The sequence below is a fragment of the Hoplias malabaricus genome, chromosome X2 (assembly GCF_029633855.1).
Source record: "Hoplias malabaricus isolate fHopMal1 chromosome X2, fHopMal1.hap1, whole genome shotgun sequence".
NCBI classification, from domain to species: domain Eukaryota; kingdom Metazoa; phylum Chordata; class Actinopteri; order Characiformes; family Erythrinidae; genus Hoplias; species Hoplias malabaricus.
In genome coordinates, this window is record NC_089819.1 from 42,050,870 (window position 1) to 42,069,754 (window position 18,885).

At 39.8% G+C, this 18,885-nt stretch overlaps 2 protein-coding genes across 2 annotated transcripts in view; one reads left to right on the top strand and one right to left on the bottom strand.

Moving 5' to 3' along the window:
* The window catches only part of LOC136677398 (low choriolytic enzyme-like), a 42,736-nt gene extending 35,834 nt beyond the window's left edge, over positions 1-6,902 (top strand). Inside the window, exons 8-9 of the mRNA XM_066654918.1 lie at positions 6,431-6,479; positions 6,825-6,902. Of these exons, the coding sequence (XP_066511015.1) occupies positions 6,431-6,479; positions 6,825-6,902 (127 nt within the window). The remainder of the gene's footprint in view (positions 1-6,430; positions 6,480-6,824) is intronic.
* A 3,146-nt stretch (positions 6,903-10,048) lies between these two features.
* Positions 10,049-12,848, bottom strand: LOC136676867 (high choriolytic enzyme 1-like). The gene is made up of 8 exons (XM_066654136.1): positions 12,753-12,848; positions 12,600-12,630; positions 12,435-12,500; positions 11,801-11,953; positions 11,492-11,609; positions 10,926-11,104; positions 10,505-10,586; positions 10,049-10,424 (listed from the first exon to the last, which is right to left on the bottom strand). Exons 1-6 carry the CDS (start codon positions 12,822-12,824, stop codon positions 11,047-11,049), a joined length of 498 nt encoding a protein of 165 aa, XP_066510233.1. The 5' UTR covers positions 12,825-12,848; the 3' UTR covers positions 10,049-10,424; positions 10,505-10,586; positions 10,926-11,046.
* Between the last annotated feature and the right edge of the window lie 6,037 nt (positions 12,849-18,885).

Here is an 18,885-nt window from a genome sequence, read left to right on the forward strand (position 1 = left end):
CGCACTGCACATTCATGATGGGCAAGTCCAGAGTAGCGCCTCTTAGGCCTCCTACCATTCCCCGGATGGAATTGATTGCGACTATGGTGGCCATTAAGATGGATGGTGTCCTAATAAGAGAGCTTCAACTGGATCTTGCAGAATCAATATTTTGGACTGACAGAACAGTTGTACTCCGGTATCTGCAGAATGAGACCACACGTTTCCGCATGTTTGTGGCAAACTGAGTTTCGGCTATGCTGAAAAACTCTGAAGTGGAGCAGTGGAGACATGTCAGCACTGACGTGAATCCAGCCGACTGCGCCTCTAGAGGGCAAAGAGTGGATCAATTCCTGAAGAACACCACATGGGTGTCTGGTCCCGAGTTTCTCCATGGTCCCGAAGAGAATTGGCCCAACACTCCATTGAGCCACACACAACTTACATCAGATGATCCTGAGATCAAAAAGGTCATAGTGAATCGAGTGGATGTGGAAGAGAATGTCACTCCATTCAAAAGACTAATCAACCACTTCTCATCCTGGATCAAATTGAAAAGAATCATGGTGTGGTTCCTAAAGTTAAAGGCCATGCTGCGAAGCCTCTGTCAAAAATGCAAAGAGCTGCGTGCAGTTGACCCACGATTGACTTGAGAGTGTGTGGATTATTTTGGACCACTGGAGGTCAAGCATGGAAGAACCATCTTGAAGAAGTATGGAGTCATATTCACTTGTTTAGCCATTCGCGCAGTGCACATTGAGTTGGCCTCGTCATTGGACACTGGTTTGTGCATTAATGCGATTCGGCGCTTTATAGCGCACAGAGGACAAGTGAAAGAGATTCGCTCGGATAACGGGACGAATTTTGTTGCTGCCAATCGTGAGTTAAAGGCAGCTATTGCTGATTGGAACTCCTCCGATTTTCAGCATCTGTTCCACCAGCATGGGATCAAGTGGACGTTCAACCCTCCCACCGCATCGCATCACGGTGGAGCATGGGAGAGGTTGATACGATCAATCCGAAAAGTGCTGAATTCAACTGTGAGAGAACAGATCCTTGATGAGGAAGACCTTCTTACGGTCCTGTGTGAGGCAGAGTCGGTCATCAACAGCCGTCCGATCACCAAGGCATCCAACGATCCGAATGATTTAGAGGCTTTAACGCCTAATCATTTGCTGTTGCTGAAGACGACGCCCTCATTGCCTCCAGGATTGTTTGACCAGGACGACCTCTACTCTAGGCGCAGGTGGAAACAGGTGCAATATCTGTCCAACTTGTTTTGGAAGAGATGGACTAAGGAGTACCTACCTCAACTACAGGAGCGCCAGCGCTGGGCCACAGAATCCAAGAACTTTGCGAAAGGAGACATTGTACTTCTTGTGAATGACTGTGCGCCTAGAAACTCCTGGATTATGAGCAAGATCATCGAAGCAATTCCAGACAAGAATGGTCTGGTCCACAGAGTCAATATAAAGACAAAGACTAACATCTTGGACAGACCCATTACGAAGGTCTGTCTGCTTGTAACTATTATCACCAGTAGATTGACCAGAGGAGGATGGGTCACCCTTGTGAGCCTTGGTTCCTCCCAAGGTTTCTTCCTCAGCTGGGGGAGTTTTTCCTTGCCACTGTCGCCCCTGGCTTGCTCACTTGAGGGTTTTAGATTTGTTTTTACATTTCATGTCAAATCTTTGTCTTACTGGAATTCTGTAAAGCTGCTTTGTGACAACATCAGTTGTGCTATATAAATAAATTTGATTTGATTTGATTTGTGGAGTCTGACTGGGCCAGTGGTAAAGACTAAGCCCCTACGATGAGCCATGTGCTAGCAACCTCTGGCTTTATTTTCTCTCTTTATTTCTCTACTTTTCTCTCTCTTTTCTTTCTTTATTGCAGATGGAGTATTATGGACTTTATATCCTTGAAAGTTTTGACAATAGAACAATAGACATTTAGTGTACATTATTAATAGTATCTTGGTTATGGGACAGAAATTTGCATATTTCTTATACGTGGCTATGATTTATATTTTACTTAGTAAGAAGAAGTTTGGTAATTGTTCTATGTTACTTTGTTATTATAACACCCTCCAGGGTGTATTCCCGCCTTGCGCCCAAAGATTCCAGGTAGGCTCTGGACCCACCGTGACCCTGAACTGGATAAGCGGTTACAGATAATGAGTAAAATCACCTTTCATTAAAAAGACTCTGGAATGAAAGAATCCATGAATGTACAATCTGAGTTATAAATGCACAGTTTAAATGCATATCTGTATTTCAAAATGACAAAGATTGATCATAATTAGCAAATATTTATTTAAAGAAGTAATGTCATGATCTCATCACCAATACATGATGATAGACATTCAGGCAGATAGCCCTGCTGTTGCATTAGTGATATGCAGTGATTAACTTTAGCCAGTGATTTTCTCCTGGTCAGTCTGAATAGTAGAGTGAAAGAGTTTTTTGGTTCCTGAAAGACAGAAATGTATCCAATTCTGGGTCGCGGTGTGTCCAGAGCCTACCTGGAGTCATTGGGCGCAAGGCGGGAATACACCCTGGAGGGGGCGCCAGACCTTCACAGGGCAACACAGACACACACACATATTCACTCACACACTCACACTTACGGACACTTTGGAGTCGCCAATCCACCTACTAACGTGTGTTTTTGGACTGTGGGAGGAAACAGGAGCACCCGGAGGAAACCCACGCGGACATGGGGAGAACACACCAACTCTTCACAGACAGTCACCCAGAGCAGGAATTGAACCCACAACCTCCAGGTCCATGTAACTGTGTGACTGCGACACTACCTGCTGCACCACCGTGCCGCCCTATTGGTGATATCATACAGTATAAATAAATAAATTAATTCATTCATTCATTTTGTTATAAGTCATAAAATGGCAGAAAAACAATAATAAATTGTATTAATGATTATTTATTGATTGATTTCACGCCCTCGTCCTGTCTGGTCTGTTTTCCCCGCCATGTGTTCTCTCAGTACATGGCTCTGTTTGGTATTGTCCTTGTCTCCTCCTTTGTTCCGCCTCCTTGTCCGTCATCCTCGTTATCTGTTTCAGGTGTGTCTCGTCAGTTCGTGTATTTAAGATCCCTGATGACACTTGCTTGTATCGGTCATTCGTTTTGTTTCGTTCCTGTTACAACTTATGTTCTTTTGTCTCCTACTCCTAGTCATGTCGTTTTGTTATAATTCCTAGTCATGCTGTTTCTCATTTTGTTTGTATACCTAGTCATCTTGTTTTGTTCGAATTCCTAGTCATGTTCTTTCCTCGCTTCATGTTTGCCCTTGAGTCAGTTTGTGTTTGTTTTGTTATTTTCTTGTAAATAAAAGTCTGTGTTGTAGCGTGTGCGTCCGCTTCCTGTTAGCGTTCCTAACAATTGATCATATTTAATGTTCAGTACTAGTTAATATATTATTGCAATATATGATGTTTACATCATAGATAGATTTACTGTGAAATAAAAACTATTAACAACAAAAATAATTGAAAAATTACTTGCAAATATAAAGAGCATTCATTTTCATTCATTCATTATCTTTAACCGCTTATCCAGTTCAGGGTCGCGGTGGGTCCAGAGACTACCTGGAATCATTGGGTGGCACCATTGATCCTCACATAATCACTCACCTTTAGGGAGTGTTATTGTGCTTTTCATGAATTTCCAATTAAATTTCTTTTATTAGTGTCATCCTAATATCGTCTTAATAACTTAAACTGGAGTTGGATAGACATGGAATCTATATAATACGGATTCTATTTACATTTCTTCCATTAAAAAAATTTAAATCACATCATCCCTCTGATTAACTTTTTGTTTTTCAATTCCCAAGTGAGTTTATCCAAATGTCTGGCAACTTACAACTGAGTACTGCATCCAAGTTTGTTTGAGATGAGCGTTCTTAAAAAACAGTGAATATGGTGATGGTGGTGATTATTATTATTATTATTATTATTATTATTATTATTATTATTATTATTATTATATTTTATATATGCCCCCAAGTCTTCACCAGTGTGTGTAAATGTGTGTTTAACTGCACAGATTGGGTTAAATACAGAGACCAAATTCCTCTGTGTGCAAGCACAGTGGCCAATAAAGTGATTCTAAATATTCTTATATACAGTGTGTTTGAGCTGCCGTTACATACAGAAGTGATTGGCAATGACATATGGTACATAGACCCATCCATCACTGGACTTGGGCCATTTGCAGCCTTGAGAGGTGCAGGGGTCAGCATTCCTTCCACTATCATCCACAGCAATGTCTCCAATAGCGTTGGGCTCATCAGGACCACACTGTTCGGGTTTGTGTTCCTTCTTTGCGCTCCAGGTGGGCTTTGGACCCACTATGACCCTGATCAAGATAAAGTTGTTTCAGAAGATTAATGAATTAATAAATTAATCTCAGCATGAACTTACTACAAGGAACTCTATGTGTTGGTTTCTCTGATTGGAACTAATCCTATTCATAAATCTTATTCATAATATTAAGCAGTCAAGTACTAGGATTATTCCCGGGCTTAAAGAAAATCACAAAAATAGTAGAAAACCTCCATTGGAATTTTTAAGGTGGACTAGAAGTATAAGTGAAGAGTAACGGATGACAGTTAGTAAGTGTTGCTGTAATTTTACCTGCAGGTGCTATTTGTTTGTGGGCAGAAGAGGTGGAGCACAGGTCATTTTTCTGAATCATCAAGGTTTCAGCCACGAGCAGACCCACAGTGACCGAGACAGAAATGTCTGCATCCTTCTACAAAACATCATTCCTGGTTAGTGGTACTGCTATTTTTTCCACATGAATTATATGGCCAAACGTTTGGGACCACTCATCCAAGTTTATCCTTGTAAATGAAAGGTATTATACATTATAGAAATGTCAACTAAAACCTCAAAAGCAATTCATAAACTGCAGCCCAGTTTCTACAGCATATGTCAAAATCAAATCAATTCCAATTTATTTGTATAGCGCTTTTTACAACTGACGTTGTCACAAAGCAGCTTCACAGTTTCAAAACAGAACATTTAAATCAAAGCCCAATGCAAGCAAGCCGAAGGCGACAGTGGCAAGGAAAAACTCCCTCGAGGCTGGAGGAAGAAACCTTGGGAGGAACCAAGACTCACAAAGGGGACCCATCCTCCTCTGATCAAACTATAGATTGAATTTTAAATGATCACCAATGAAGTGTCATTATGCTACATAATAATAATAATAATAATAATAATAATAATAATAATAAGGTGAGCAGCTGGTCTGGTCTGCAGGAGAATCCAGCAAACAATCTTCCATCAGTGGGCCACCATTCTCTCAGAAAACAGTAAAACAGTAAAAGGGAAGCAGTTAGTTTAGTTGAGTGCAGCAGAGAATAAGAGCATGTGAATATTTTCTTTAGTGTAGTGACGGATCAGACTGTAACAGACTGGGAGTAGGGAAACCAGAAGGAGCTCAGGCAAAGACATCCATTCGTTCGAAGCAAGAGAAATTGTGAGCACATCATCCAGGTTTACCCTGATTCTCCATGTCCATGAGTTCCTGAAATGACAACCTTAAACTAGACAGAGGTTAGTTGCCAAAGGCTAAACTGAATAAGTGTGTTTTGAGCTTAGACTTAAACATAGTGACTGTGTCTGCGTCCCAAACACTAGCTGGAAGATTGTTCCAGAGCTGAGGGGCTTTGTAGGAGAAGGCTTTCCCCCCCGCTGAAGTCTTATGAATTCTGGGTACTAGTAAGAGGCCAGCGCCCTGAGATCTGAGTAATCTTGGTGGTTCATAGTGTGTGATGAGGTCTTGCAAGTATTCAGGGGCGAGACCATGTAAGGATTTATACGTGAGTAAAAGAATTTTGTAATCAATACGGAATTTAACTGGAAGCCAGTGAAGGGCCGATAAGACTGGACTGATATGATCAAATTTTCTAATCTTAGTGAGGACCCTGGCTGCAGCATTTTGAATTAACTGGAGTTTACTCAAGTTTCTGCTGGAGCATCCTGATAAAAGTGCATTGCAATAATCTAATCTAATCTTGAAGGGGTTTGTCCCCTTTGCTGCACTCTGTTCTCTTTTGGAAAGACTAGATTTTGGCACATTACAGGCATGCAAACATACTTGAGGTCAAGTACTGATGTGGAATGATTCAATTTAGATATAAAACACCACTTTCCAAAAACCTCCTTCAGGATGATCGAGAGAAGAATGTGATCTCAAGCAGAGGGCTCACTTTCACAGTCCTAATAAACCTCTGTGTTTTATTAGGAGAGGAGCATAACTTTGAAAAAAAACTGCAAAATTTGCAACCCAAAATCTGGGCATCCCGTATGACTACAACTCTGTCATGCACTATGAAAGGTAAGGTTTTCTGTTGTTCACTCATTCACTACTTCATTGTTTTGGCGCTGATCAGCAGGGTTTCTCTTTTTTGGATGCAGGTATGATTTCTCAAGGAGCAGGCAGCCTACCATCATTCCCATTCCAAACATCCATCCATCCATTATCTGTAACCGCTTATCCAATTTAGGGTTGGGGGGGGTCCAGAGCCTACCTGGAATCATCGGGCGCAAGGCGGGAATACACCCTGGAGGGGACGCCAGTCCTTCACAGGGCAACACAGACACACACACACATTCACTCACACCTACGTGTGTTTTTGGACTGTGGGAAGAAACCGGAGCACCCAGAGGAAACCCACGCGGACATGGGGAGAACACACCAACTCACAGACAGTCACCCGGAGCGGGAATCGAACCCACAACCTCCAGGCCCCTGGAGCTGTGTGACTGCGACACTACCTGCTGCGCCACCGTGCCGCCCCCCATTCCAAACAGTAATGTTGCTTTTGGATGTGCCACTCAGATGAGCCGCACAGACATCTTACGTATCAACAGGCTGTACTGTGGATAACTGAGTTACATTTTAAAGCACTCATACTCTCACAAGGATATTTCCTCTGTGTATTCTTCATCTGAAATAGAAATACTTTATAACTTTAAACTCTGTCTGTCTGTCTGTCTCTCTCTTTCTTTGTCTCTCTCTCTCTGTCTGTCTATGAGTGATACTACAGGACAGTTCTACAGTTGATTTTCTTCAGTTTAATTTAATTAAAATATATTTATTTAGGCTTAACTTATAAACCTCCAGATGTCATTCTGTTAATGCTGTACAAGATGGAGTAACTACTGTGAAACATGTAAGGGTTGTCGGTTCTAAACAAGAGAGGAGTTGAAATATAATTTGGGTTTTTTTTGAGCCAAATAAACAATGTCTTTATGATCTGCTCTGACATTTATTATCATGCAAAGAATTCACAAGTGTGATTAAAAAATGAGTAATTCATCACATATAATAAATGTATTATGAAAGACCATTTCTAAATAAATAAATATTCTAGGAAGCAAGCACTTTAAAAGTAGTAATGACTCAACTGTTATTAGCCATAAAAAGGGAAATATTTTGTTGTTGTCCAAAGTAAAACATGCATCTACACAATGGTAAATTTATAGAAGGAAAAATATTTTTTGACATTTGATGGAAGTCATTGTATTCCAAGTCATTTTGGAGCATTTCTATGAAATATTCACACAATGTAATGGACAGATGCTGTTTTTAATTTATGTAGTAATGTAACAATCTAAAAAATGGAGATACATGTTTTTCTTTGGACTGCGACTATATATTCCTAGTTCATGTGTGTCTTTAAAATATATATGTCAAAGTAAAACAAAGTCTCTCAGTCAAAACCTTTATGGCCAAATTTTCCAACATTTCTAATAAAATTACCAGCATAGCAATAGGTTATTTGTCCTCTGAGAAGACTTGAACATTTTCTGATTTGATGGCATTTGCTGTGAGAGAATTATGAGGTCACAAAATATGCTGTGGAGATTTAACCTAACCATCACTCCAAAGAGAAGTTTCACTGCTTCAGAGCCTAATTCTCAGGAACTGATACCAATCTTACCTATGCAGGTACAGCTGCTCATTTTTGTTTTTGCTTTTTTTTGTCAGATGTAACCTGTGGATAGAACTAGAAATCATATAAGTGCTGCTTAATGTAAGACCCATAATCTAAAAATAAGGAAACAGAGTTAGGTTCGGTACAGAATGTCCCTGATAAAACCATATTATGGGCTCAAAATATATTTGAACTTGTGACTGAACTGGCTGATGGCTCTATTTGAGTGATGTGAATAATCAAATTCTTGGTTAAAAATTTGAGATGGGGAATCGTGGAGAACAAAACTGGCTTTACTCTCGGTGGACAGGAAGACCCTACTTCTTCCCTCATCACAAGCGTATTGCTAACTCTTATCCAGCATAATACATCTGGACAGTTAGTTTTCTTCTCCAAAGGTGAGCTGTCCAGGTGTGTTACTAAGAGTTGAAAAAGAATTGGTATATGAATTTTAATATATCTGAGGTAAAAATGGTTGCCCTCACCCTCCTGGGTTGGTGGTATTGGGTGTAAATGTGGGAGTCCTAGTTAACAAGTGGAATAGGTGATGGTAACATTTAAACAAATATATTTAAACAATTCCTTTCTGGGGCAGCACGGTGGTAGTGACAATATCACATAGCTTCAGGGTCCTGGAGTTATGGGTTTGAGCTCCACTTTGTAAGTTCTCCCCATGTCTGTGTGGTTTTCTTCTGGGTGCTCCGGTTTCCTCCCAAAATCCAAAATCACATCTTGGTAGAAACCTTCCCAGTATCAAGTCTTACCTACTTGATTATGTTGTGATTATGATAATTGGTACAGTGTATATGATCTTGAGAAGCCTGTCTTGGTTATGGTAACAGACTGAGGATATTGCTGTATAGGGAAAATAAGGGAAAAAAGGATATGAATACACAGCTCTGTTTCATATAGCTTCCTTTCTTTCAGGAGCTACATGATATATTTATAAATAAATATAAATAAAACATATGGAATATAAAGGAAAAAGCACAGCAAATGAACCAATTTAATTTAAAGCACAATTGAAGGTGGAGCAGAACATCAGACTAAGAAACTGGGAACTTATTCAGATTTGTTCCTGTCTCACTGCAGTTTTCCTGATGGAGCGGATGCCATCGCCAGCAAATATACAAATGAATATGAAAACATAAAATCTGCAGCTGAAAAATATAAGACTCCAAATATTAAAATATATAGTAAACTGAAAAATGAATTTAATTATTTATTTTTAATCAATCAATCAATCAATCAACTTTTATTTATATAGCGCTTTTCACAACAAAAAGTCATCACAAAGCAGCTTTTCAGAGATCTGGGTGAAAGCCTCCTATGAGCAAGCCAGGGGCAACAGTGGCAAGGAAAAACTCCCTCAGCACACGAGGAAGAAACATTGGAAGGAACCAAGACTCATACGGGGAACCCATCCTCCTCGGTTCGACACCGGAGACACAACAGAGGACAGAGCAGAAGTAAAAGTGAACTGATGACTGATGAATGGGTTATAGTAATGTGAATGTAGAATATTAGTGATATATGAGTCTGAGGAAGGAGGAGGTCCTGGTAAAGAACGGGCAAAATTTTCCTGCGAAAAAAGCTTCCACACATCAGGCAAGATTTATTTTTAAAAAATCCATAATTGTATGAAAATTAAATTTAAATGGAAAAAATCATCCTACATTTTATAACCTTTAAAACATTGCTGTATTCAAAGTTCAGTCTCAAGATTTAAACTTTTAGTTTCAGTGTTTTTTTTTTATTATTCAAATTGACATAACATCATGGCGAGGAGCCAAGTGTATTTACTTTGATGAGCAGGTACATGTATAATTTCTTTGTGTGGGAGAGTATTTTTAATTGCGGTTTTAAACACTCATGAGACAACTGAATCCTCAATTATGATTCACTGTAAATAACTGTAGGGAATATTGCTCCAATGAGAACACTCGTTTTACTAACCACACACTCAACGATTGGTAATAAATAAACTGCTTATACTTCTTGATATTTTATAATAGATTGATTATATGTGATGAATTACTAAATTACTAATCACACTTGTCAATTATTTGCAAGATTATGAATCTCAGAGCAGGGCAGCAGATAAAGACTTGTTTATTTGGCTCAACAAAACAGTTTCCATTAGCAATAACATTTTTATTCAGAGATTATGTTTTAACTCCTCTCTTATTTAGAACCGACAACCCAAAGCTGTTGAATTGTCCTGTGGTTTCTCTCATAGACATAGAGAGAGAGGTTTACAGTAACAAACAATTTCTAATTCCAAACATGAAGAATACACAGAGGAAATATCCTTGCGAGAGGATGAATACAACATGGAACTCAGTTATCCACAGTACAGCCTGTTGATACGTAAGATGTCTGTGGGGCTCATCTGAGTGGCAAGTCCAATAGCGACAGTACTGTCTGGAATGGGAATGATGGTAGGTTCCCGGTTCCTTGAGAAAGCATACCTGCATCCACAAAAGAGAACCCCTGCTGATCAGCACCAAAACAAAGAATTAGTAAATAAGTGAACAAGAGAAAACCTTACCTTTCATAGTGCATGACAGAGTTGTAGTCATATGGGGTGCCCAGATTTAGGGTTGGGATTTTCCGAAAGTTATGCTCCTGTCCTAATAAATCACAAAAGAACAATGAAAGTGAGCCCTCTGCTTGAGATCACATTCTTCTCTTGGTCAGCCTGAAGGAGGTTTTTAAAAAGTGGTGTAGTACCCATCAAACACTCCAACCCTCACAGAAATATTCCAACATATATCCTTCCCAAAGCAAAGTGATACTACATCAAAGTAGACAAACCTACACTGTAAAAAATGAAACAGGACTGCAGTTGATTAATTGCTTTTGAGATTTGAATTAATATAAAATACATTTCTACAGTGTTTAATACCCATAATTTTTGAGGATATATTTGGCCATATGTTGCATGTGGAAAAAATACCTGCTCCACTCACCAGGCATGATGTTTTGGAAGAGGATGCGGACATGACTATCTCGGTCACTGCGGCACTGCTCATGCTTGAAGCCCAGAGCGTGTAGGAGCTCATGCTGGACAACACCATGATATACACAACCTTAACGATCCAGAGACACGACCTGTTCTCCACCTATTCTGCCCACAAACGAGTAGCACCTGCAGGTCAAATTACAGCAACGCTTACTAACTGCCATCCATTACTCTTCACTTTTACTTCATAAGACACAGGGAGGCAGACCCAGACACAGAATAAGTCTAGGCCCCCTTAAAGGAGCAATCTGTAGGATATTTACTGTACTTAGTCATGAAATGTCCAGGGTGTGTGATCATAGATTAAGGAAACAGTCAAAGCTAAAGCACTGCTGCCTCTCACAGCATTGCTAAAGCAGTATATTCTCCTTGAGAAATGGCCAGTCCAGAGCAGAGCTCCTATGATCTCGCCCTCCGAGGTCCTGCCTGTCATCACGCCCTCTGTCCAATCATTTTACAGCTTCATGTCTGCTAAATTCAAGTTGTAAGTATTAAAAGACACTGGAGCTGTACCCTGAACGAGACTGAATGTGAATGTAGTCTTCCTCTCTGCGGCGAGGTATGAATCGGATACAGGTGGATGTCTGAAAGGACTTCAGAGCACTCTCAATAATGACGATTTCCTGGGATGCTAACAGAGAGATAGAAAAAAATTTAACAGTGCATGTGTATGCTGTAGCAAATGACAACAACACTCATTTTGAACCTGAACTGTGTTTTGTAGACCTAACTTAGATGCATTACTGAAAAATGTCCATTATAAGAAATGTCCACTTGATTTGACTCTTTTGAGGCTACATCATCTCAGAAGGTGTCACTCACAGTACTGGTTAGAAATGACGTAAGGCACATAGACCTTGCTGTCTCTGCTTCTGGGCCACTTGCACCCACGTGCTGTACAGGGGTCTGCATTCTGAAAGCCAGGGTTCATGGCAATGTCACCAAACATAATCTTGGGTTCATCCAGTGACTGTCCTGGGCAATGAAATAAAACATATACAAATTGGTTTGCTGTGCTACTTTCTGGAGGTTATACTCTTTCAATCTGCGGTGATCACTTAATTACACTTAATGTCCAGAGATTTATAGCCATCACTTCTCATGAATGAGTTGCACCATGTTTACATGCATTTATGGCTGGTGCAGGCACTCAGCTGTCACTGAAGAAGTTTAAAAAGGTAAGAACTTATAAAACCAAGGAACGATTATTGTTAAAAGAAATATATATATATATATATATATATATATATATATATATATATATGTTATATATATATAATAATATATATTATGTTTTCATCATGTGGAGGCTTTGTATCGTCTAAATACAGAAGTAAAAGAAATGTTAATTAGCTAAGTAAAAAGGGTAGGCACAGTAAGCTAATGCTTCAGCCTATACCTTTTCGGTTTGTAATTGTTTACAAACAACAGCAACAAAAACTTCTCAGGGGCTTACCAGCTTTCCTGTTGGCTCTTTCAATTAGCGATGATACAGTGAAGTAATCCTTCTCAATGCTGTTGTCTGAATAAATCATTAATTTTATGATTATTGACTTCTGTTTACATTTTAAGTTTAATATTTTGCACAAAACTAAGACATTCTGCCATAGGAATATCTCACCTGTCTCATTGTAGCTCTTCCTAATGAATTCCTGGTTTAAAACAAGTATTAAAAACACTGTACTTGTTAGACTTCTATTATTTATATAGTTACAGACGTCTAATAACCTTTGTTCATGAGGATGCTAAATTTAAAATGACTGTGTGAGCTCACCTCAGTGTAGCGACCCTGAGCTGGACTGATGACCAGCTGCAGCAGCAGTATGAATGTCAGAGTCAGATGCATGATGGAAGCCTGCAGAGATACAGAGAATTCTTAGACAGAGCTTCAGTTTAAATAATGAGACTGGGGCTAACAACTTCCCTCAAACAAGTGGTTACTTGTTTCTAATCAAGGATTGTGGCAAATTACAAAGTAAAAAACCCAAAAAGGTCCAAACCAAAAAAAAACTTAAGCAAGGCTCTTTCTAAATTCATGATGTGTGACAAGAAAAAAATGTCAACCAGATCTACTTCTTTCCAAATAAGGTAACATATGACCTTTGGATTTTAAATTTTTTGGAGTTTAAAAATAATATGGATTTTAATGAGAAAACACTTACAGCGTACTAAACAAATTAATACATATTCATGATTTTTAAAATGAAAATATTAAACAACATCTGTAGCAAAAATTAAACAACAAACTGACTGCTTCAACCTTTTTTTTTCTTGTGTCTCCATGGGCTCCCCTGATGTAATTCTTTTTTTTACAGCACTATACTCAAATCAGTTGGGAGGGGTGAGGGAATTCCTACCATCCTCCAAAAGTTATATAGTGCGGAACTAAGCCCAGATTAACAATGACAGCATCTCTTTTCTCCACATTTCATATTGCATAGTGTTCCTTTAAATGTGGAGATAATTCTGTAGCTGTGTAATTTTTTATTGTTCATATTGTTCTGAATATAAAAAAGTGATAGCTGTTATCTCAGGGTAAAATTACACTGATGTGGTGGTGGTGTGTTAGTGTGTATTGCGCTGGTGTGAGAGGATTTTTAAGACAGCTTGCAAAACATGGTACAGAGTAAGATGTTAAGATCTGATCTATTATTGCTACAATAAATAACTCAAATACAAGCCATATTCATCTGCCATTCCTCTACTTGTACCATTTCTCCTTTTTTGCTATTGCACTTCTGACATTTTACCACATCTGACGCTAAACTACTTCTGCATTCCCACCAGTCCGCTAGTCTACTATTTCTTGTATTCTTTTACTTTTTCATCAGTTAGTCCTCACCTTTTCTCACTGAAGTGAACTGTCCAGTCAAAAGATGCAGATTTTTAACCTGATATTCATTCAATTTAAGACCAAAGGTTTGTGAACTGCTCATCATGTTAATATTAAGGGTATGTATTTTTCTAGTTTTCTCACAGTAACAGCCATTGCAATTCAAGGGGAGATGGTGGCTTTAAGCTCTTCTAGTCATTGGTTGGCACTGAGCATGGTGCCTAACTACAGTGCATGCATATATATATATATATGCAAAACAATAAATAATAAAATGTTTGTACAAACCATTGCATTAATGGTGTATTTTTTTATTTTGCACATGCTTTCACTAAAACAATTTTAATAATCTATTTTGTTTCTGTATATTCATACCACCAATGCACCATGCAGTGCTATAAAACTGCATTAGAACACACAAGGATAAATATGAGACACAAGGATAGGACACAGCTCTGTTCTTTATAGCGTCTTTTTTTTCAGGAGCTACATGATTTATTTATTAATCAATTTTAGCAGAAGGAAATTATTAGGAGGCCAGAAGTGGCCAAAGTGGTAGATTTAGCCTGGATATTATGGTAACACCACTACTCATTCATTCATTGTTTATTACCGCATATCCAGTTCAGGGTGGCGGTGGGTCCGGAGCCTACACAGAATCATTGGGCGCAAGGCGGGAACACACCTTGAAGGGTGCGACAGTCCCTCGCAGAATGAAACTCACACACACACACACACATACACACACACACACACACATTCACACCTATGGACACTTTGTGTGTTTTTAGACCATGGGAGGAAACTAGATCACCTGGAGGAAACCCACACGGACATGGAGAGAACACACTAAACTCCTCACAGACTACCTGCACCACTACTCTTTTTTAGGAATTCTCCCGGAAATTTTGTGACCTCCAAGTCCATACATTCATGGCAATGGGTTCCACGTAAATCACGGGGAAAGCACTCACTGCTGGCTCCAACACCACCAACTCCAGCAGTTGTTGAAGCTGGGTCTGCCATTCAAGTATTCAAACCTGCTCAGTTTTAGTAGTTTTGTTCTTATTCACCTAGCTTCTTTTTGAAAATGTTCCTCCATCATAAAAGGTGCAGAAGATAGGAGCCAGGATTTGGCTCCCATTCAAGGTGACATTGAAAAAAGAGATCCATTTTCTTTTCTTGAAGCTGATTTACATTTGTGCAAAACAGTGGCAGTGAAGGTAGTGTCGCTGCTACACAACCAGACCCTCCTTGCATCCTGGGTTCAATTTTTTACTTTCTCTCCTGGGCGAGTCTGTGAGGCGTATGGTGTGTTCTCCTAGTGTCTATATAGGTTTCCTCTGGGTGATCTGGTGTCCTCCTTCAATCCTATAGTTTAAAAACTCATGTTATGTGGTCAACTGGCTGGGGAAAACTGTTTACAAATGTGAGTGTGTGAGTGACTGGGTGAATGTGTGACGCCTTGTGATGAATTGGCTCGAATCAGAATGACATGTACAGCTGTTATTTGCTTCAGTCCTAGATGGCAAAATGTTTCTGGCACACATCCCTCATTTCACATGGAATGATAGCGTTAGAAAGAGGTCCAAATTGACCAAGACCCTCAGGTTCAAGCTCCTCTAAGTTATCCTCAGCCCTCCGTACTCTGTAGCCAGATCCAGGGTAATCAAGAGACGCTGACACCAGGGTAATGAATCAAGAGAGTTCCACTTTATTGAAGAAAAGTACAGAGTGTGTGTCCTATATCTACTTTCTAAATCTACAGAATAACGGGGAAAGGGGTGAGGGCATGGCTTGATAATGGTGAGGCATGTTCTAGTGTTTCGCCTAAGGGTCTGTGAAAATAGAAGCAAGGTTAGTAAAGATTACAAGAAACAAGTACATCATGGCTGACAAAGAAGTTGCATTGTGTCTGAGGACAGAAAGGTGCCAGTGTCTAACAGGTAGCACTTGAGTGGACCGCACCTGTATACCATGAGAGCCACATGTCACCAGAGGTCACTTATTCGGTCCCGTTAGGCTCAAATCCAGTTTGCCATGGTCAGCACAGCAACATGTGACCATTGGACCAAATAATCATCTTTGTCATGTGGGAGACTTATGGTTCACATGCAGTACTGACCGTGGTAAATGCATCTTTGCCAGAAGTGGCCCACATCTGACATTCTCATCTTGAGAATGACAATGGCAATGAAAAAGCACTTTGAAATGGACTGTAGGAGCTTGGAAAGATGACATTTGTTAACTGTGAATACACATTTTATGCTCTGCAATTGGTGTTGTCCTTGCATGGACACTCAGCCCCAGTAATGGACAGCATGTTCCTGTGTTGTTGCCCTGTGAAGGACTGGCGCCCCCTCCAGGGTGTGTTCCCTCCATGTAGCGACCCTGAGCTGGACTGATGACCAGCTGCAGCAGCAGTATGAATGTCAGAGTCAGATACATGATGGAAGTCTGCAGAGATACAGAGAATTTTTAGACAGAGCTTCAGTTTAAATAATGAGACTGGGGCTAACAACTTCCCTCAAACAAGTGGTTACTCAAGGATTGTGGCAAATTACAAAGTAAAAAACCCGAAAAGGTCCAAACCAAAATAAACTTAAGCAAGGCTCTTTCTAAATTCATGATGTGATGCAAAAGAAAACAATGTCAACCAGATCTACTTCTTTATAAATAAGATATCATGTGAGCTTTGAATTTTAGTTACAAAGAACTGAGTTTAAAAATAATATGGATTTTAATGAGAAAACACTTACAGCGTACTAAACAATATAATACATATTCATGATTTTTAAAATGAAAATATTAAACAACTTCTGTAGTAAAAATTAAACAACAAACTGACTGCTTCAAACATTTTTTTCTTGTGTCTCCAGGGGCTCCCTGGTGTAATTCTTTTTTTTTTTTAAAGCACTATACTTAAATCAGTTGGGAGGGGTGAGGGAATTCCTACCATCCTCTGAAACATATATAGTGAGGAACTAAGCCCAGATTAGCAATGACAGCATCTCTCTTCTCCACATTACAGGTAAAAATATTACATAGTGTTCCTTTAAATGTGGAGATAATTCTGTAGCTGTGTAATTTTTCATTGTTCACATTGTTCTGAATATAAAAAAAGTGATAGCTGTTATCTCAGGGTAAAATTACACTGACGTGGTGGTGGGGTGTTAGTGTGTATTGCGCTGGTGTGAGAGGATTTTGTAGATAGCTTGCAAAACATGGTACAGAGTAAGATGTTAAGATCTGATCTATTATTGCTACAATAAACAACTCAAATACAAGCCATATTCATCTGCAATGGGTTCCACATAAATCACAGAGAGAGAACTCACTGTTGGCTCCAACACCACTAACTCCAGCAGTTGCTCAAGCTTTCCTAGGGGTCTGCCATTCAAGTATTCAAACCTGCTCAGCTTTAGTAGTTTTGTTCATATTCACCTAGCTTCTTTTTGAAAATGTTCCTCCACCATAATAGGTGCAGAAGATAGGAGCCAGGATACAGCTCCCCTTCAAGGTGACATTGGAAAAAGTGATATATTTTCTTTTCTTGAAGCTGATTTACATTTGTGCAGAACAGTGGCAGTGAAGGTAGTGTCGCTGCTACAGAAGTAGACCCTCCTTGCACCCTGGGTTCAATTTTTGACTTCCTCTCCTGGGCAAGTCTGTGAGGTGTTTGGTGTGTTCTCCTAGTGTCTATATAGGTTTCCTCTGGGTAAGCTGGTGTCCTTTTTCAATCCTATAGTTTAAAAACTCATGTTATGGGGTCAACTGGCTGGGCAAAACTGTTTACAAGTGTGAGTGTGTGAGTGAGTGGGTGAATTTCTGACGCCTTGTGATGAATTGGCTCGAATCAGAATGACATGTAAATCTGTTTTTTGCCTCAGTCCTAGATGGCAAAATGTTTCTGGCACACATCCCTCATTTCACATGGAATGATAGTGTTAGAAAGAGGTCCAAATTGACCAAGACCCTCAGGTTCAAGCTCCTCTAAGTTATCCTCAGCCCTCCGTACTCTGTAGCCAGATCCAGGGTAATCAAGAGACGCTGACACCAAGGTAATGAATCAAGAGAGTTCCACTTTATTGAAGAAAAATACAGAGTGTGTGTCCTATATCTACTTTCTAAATCTACAGAATGACGGGGAAAGGGGTGAGGGCATGGCTTGATAAGGGGGAGGCATGTTCTAGTGTTTCGCCTGTGGTCTGTGAAAATAGAAGCAAGGTTAGTAAAGATTACAAGAAACAAGTACATCATGGCTGACAAAGAAGTTGCATTGTGTCTGAGGACAGAAAGGTGCCAGTGTCTAACAGGTAGCACTTGAGTGGACCACACCTGTATGCCATGAGAGCCACATGTCACCAGAGGTCACTTATTTGGTCCCATTAGGCTCAAATCCAGTTTGCCATGGTCAGCACAGCAACATGTGACCATTGGACCAAATAATCATCTTTGTCATGTGGGAGACTTATGGTTCACATGCAGTACTGACCGTGGTAAATGCACCTTTGCCAGAAGTGGCCCACATCTGACTGCTATCTTAAGAATGACAATGAAAAACTACTTTGAAATGGACTGTAGGAGCTTGGAAAATGACATTTGTTAACAGTGAATAGACATTTTATGCTCTGCAATTAATGTTGTCCTTGCATGCCCATTCAGCCCCAGTAATGGACAGCATGTTCCTGTGTTGCTGCCCTGTGAAGGACTGGCGCCTTGCGCCCAATGATTCCCGGTAGGCTCTGGACCCACCGCGACTCTGAACTGGATAAGCGGTTACAGATAATGAATGAATGAATGAATGAATGTTCCTGTGTTATAAGTTAACAACCACACTTGTCTGTAAGAGCAGCGCACTGAGCAGGGAAAAGAGAAAAGCTGTAAGAAGGTGTTGTTAACTCTTGCTGTGTTGTGAAGATAGGTGATGGAAAAGAATCTCCGCAGACACGGTTAAAAGTGTAAATACATCTTTATTTACCAAAACAGTGTCTTACGGGTTCTTAAGGATCCCGTGAGAGGGTGTTCAATTTGAGCGCGCCGATCATCTCTGTCCCGTGTCTATTTGTCCCTC

Bases quoted from the DNA above. Each gene is read 5' to 3' on its own strand.
- LOC136676867 (XM_066654136.1), bottom strand. From the start codon at position 12,824: ATGCATCTGACTCTGACATTCATACTGCTGCTGCAGCTGGTCATCAGT. The intron at 12,501-12,599 runs GTGAGATATTCC...TGATTTATTCAG, and splicing joins GAAGAGCTACAATGAGACAG to ACAACAGCATTGAGAAGGAT. The intron at 11,610-11,800 runs GTGAGTGACACC...TCTCTCTGTTAG, and splicing joins CGTCATTTCTAACCAGTACT to CATCCCAGGAAATCGTCATT.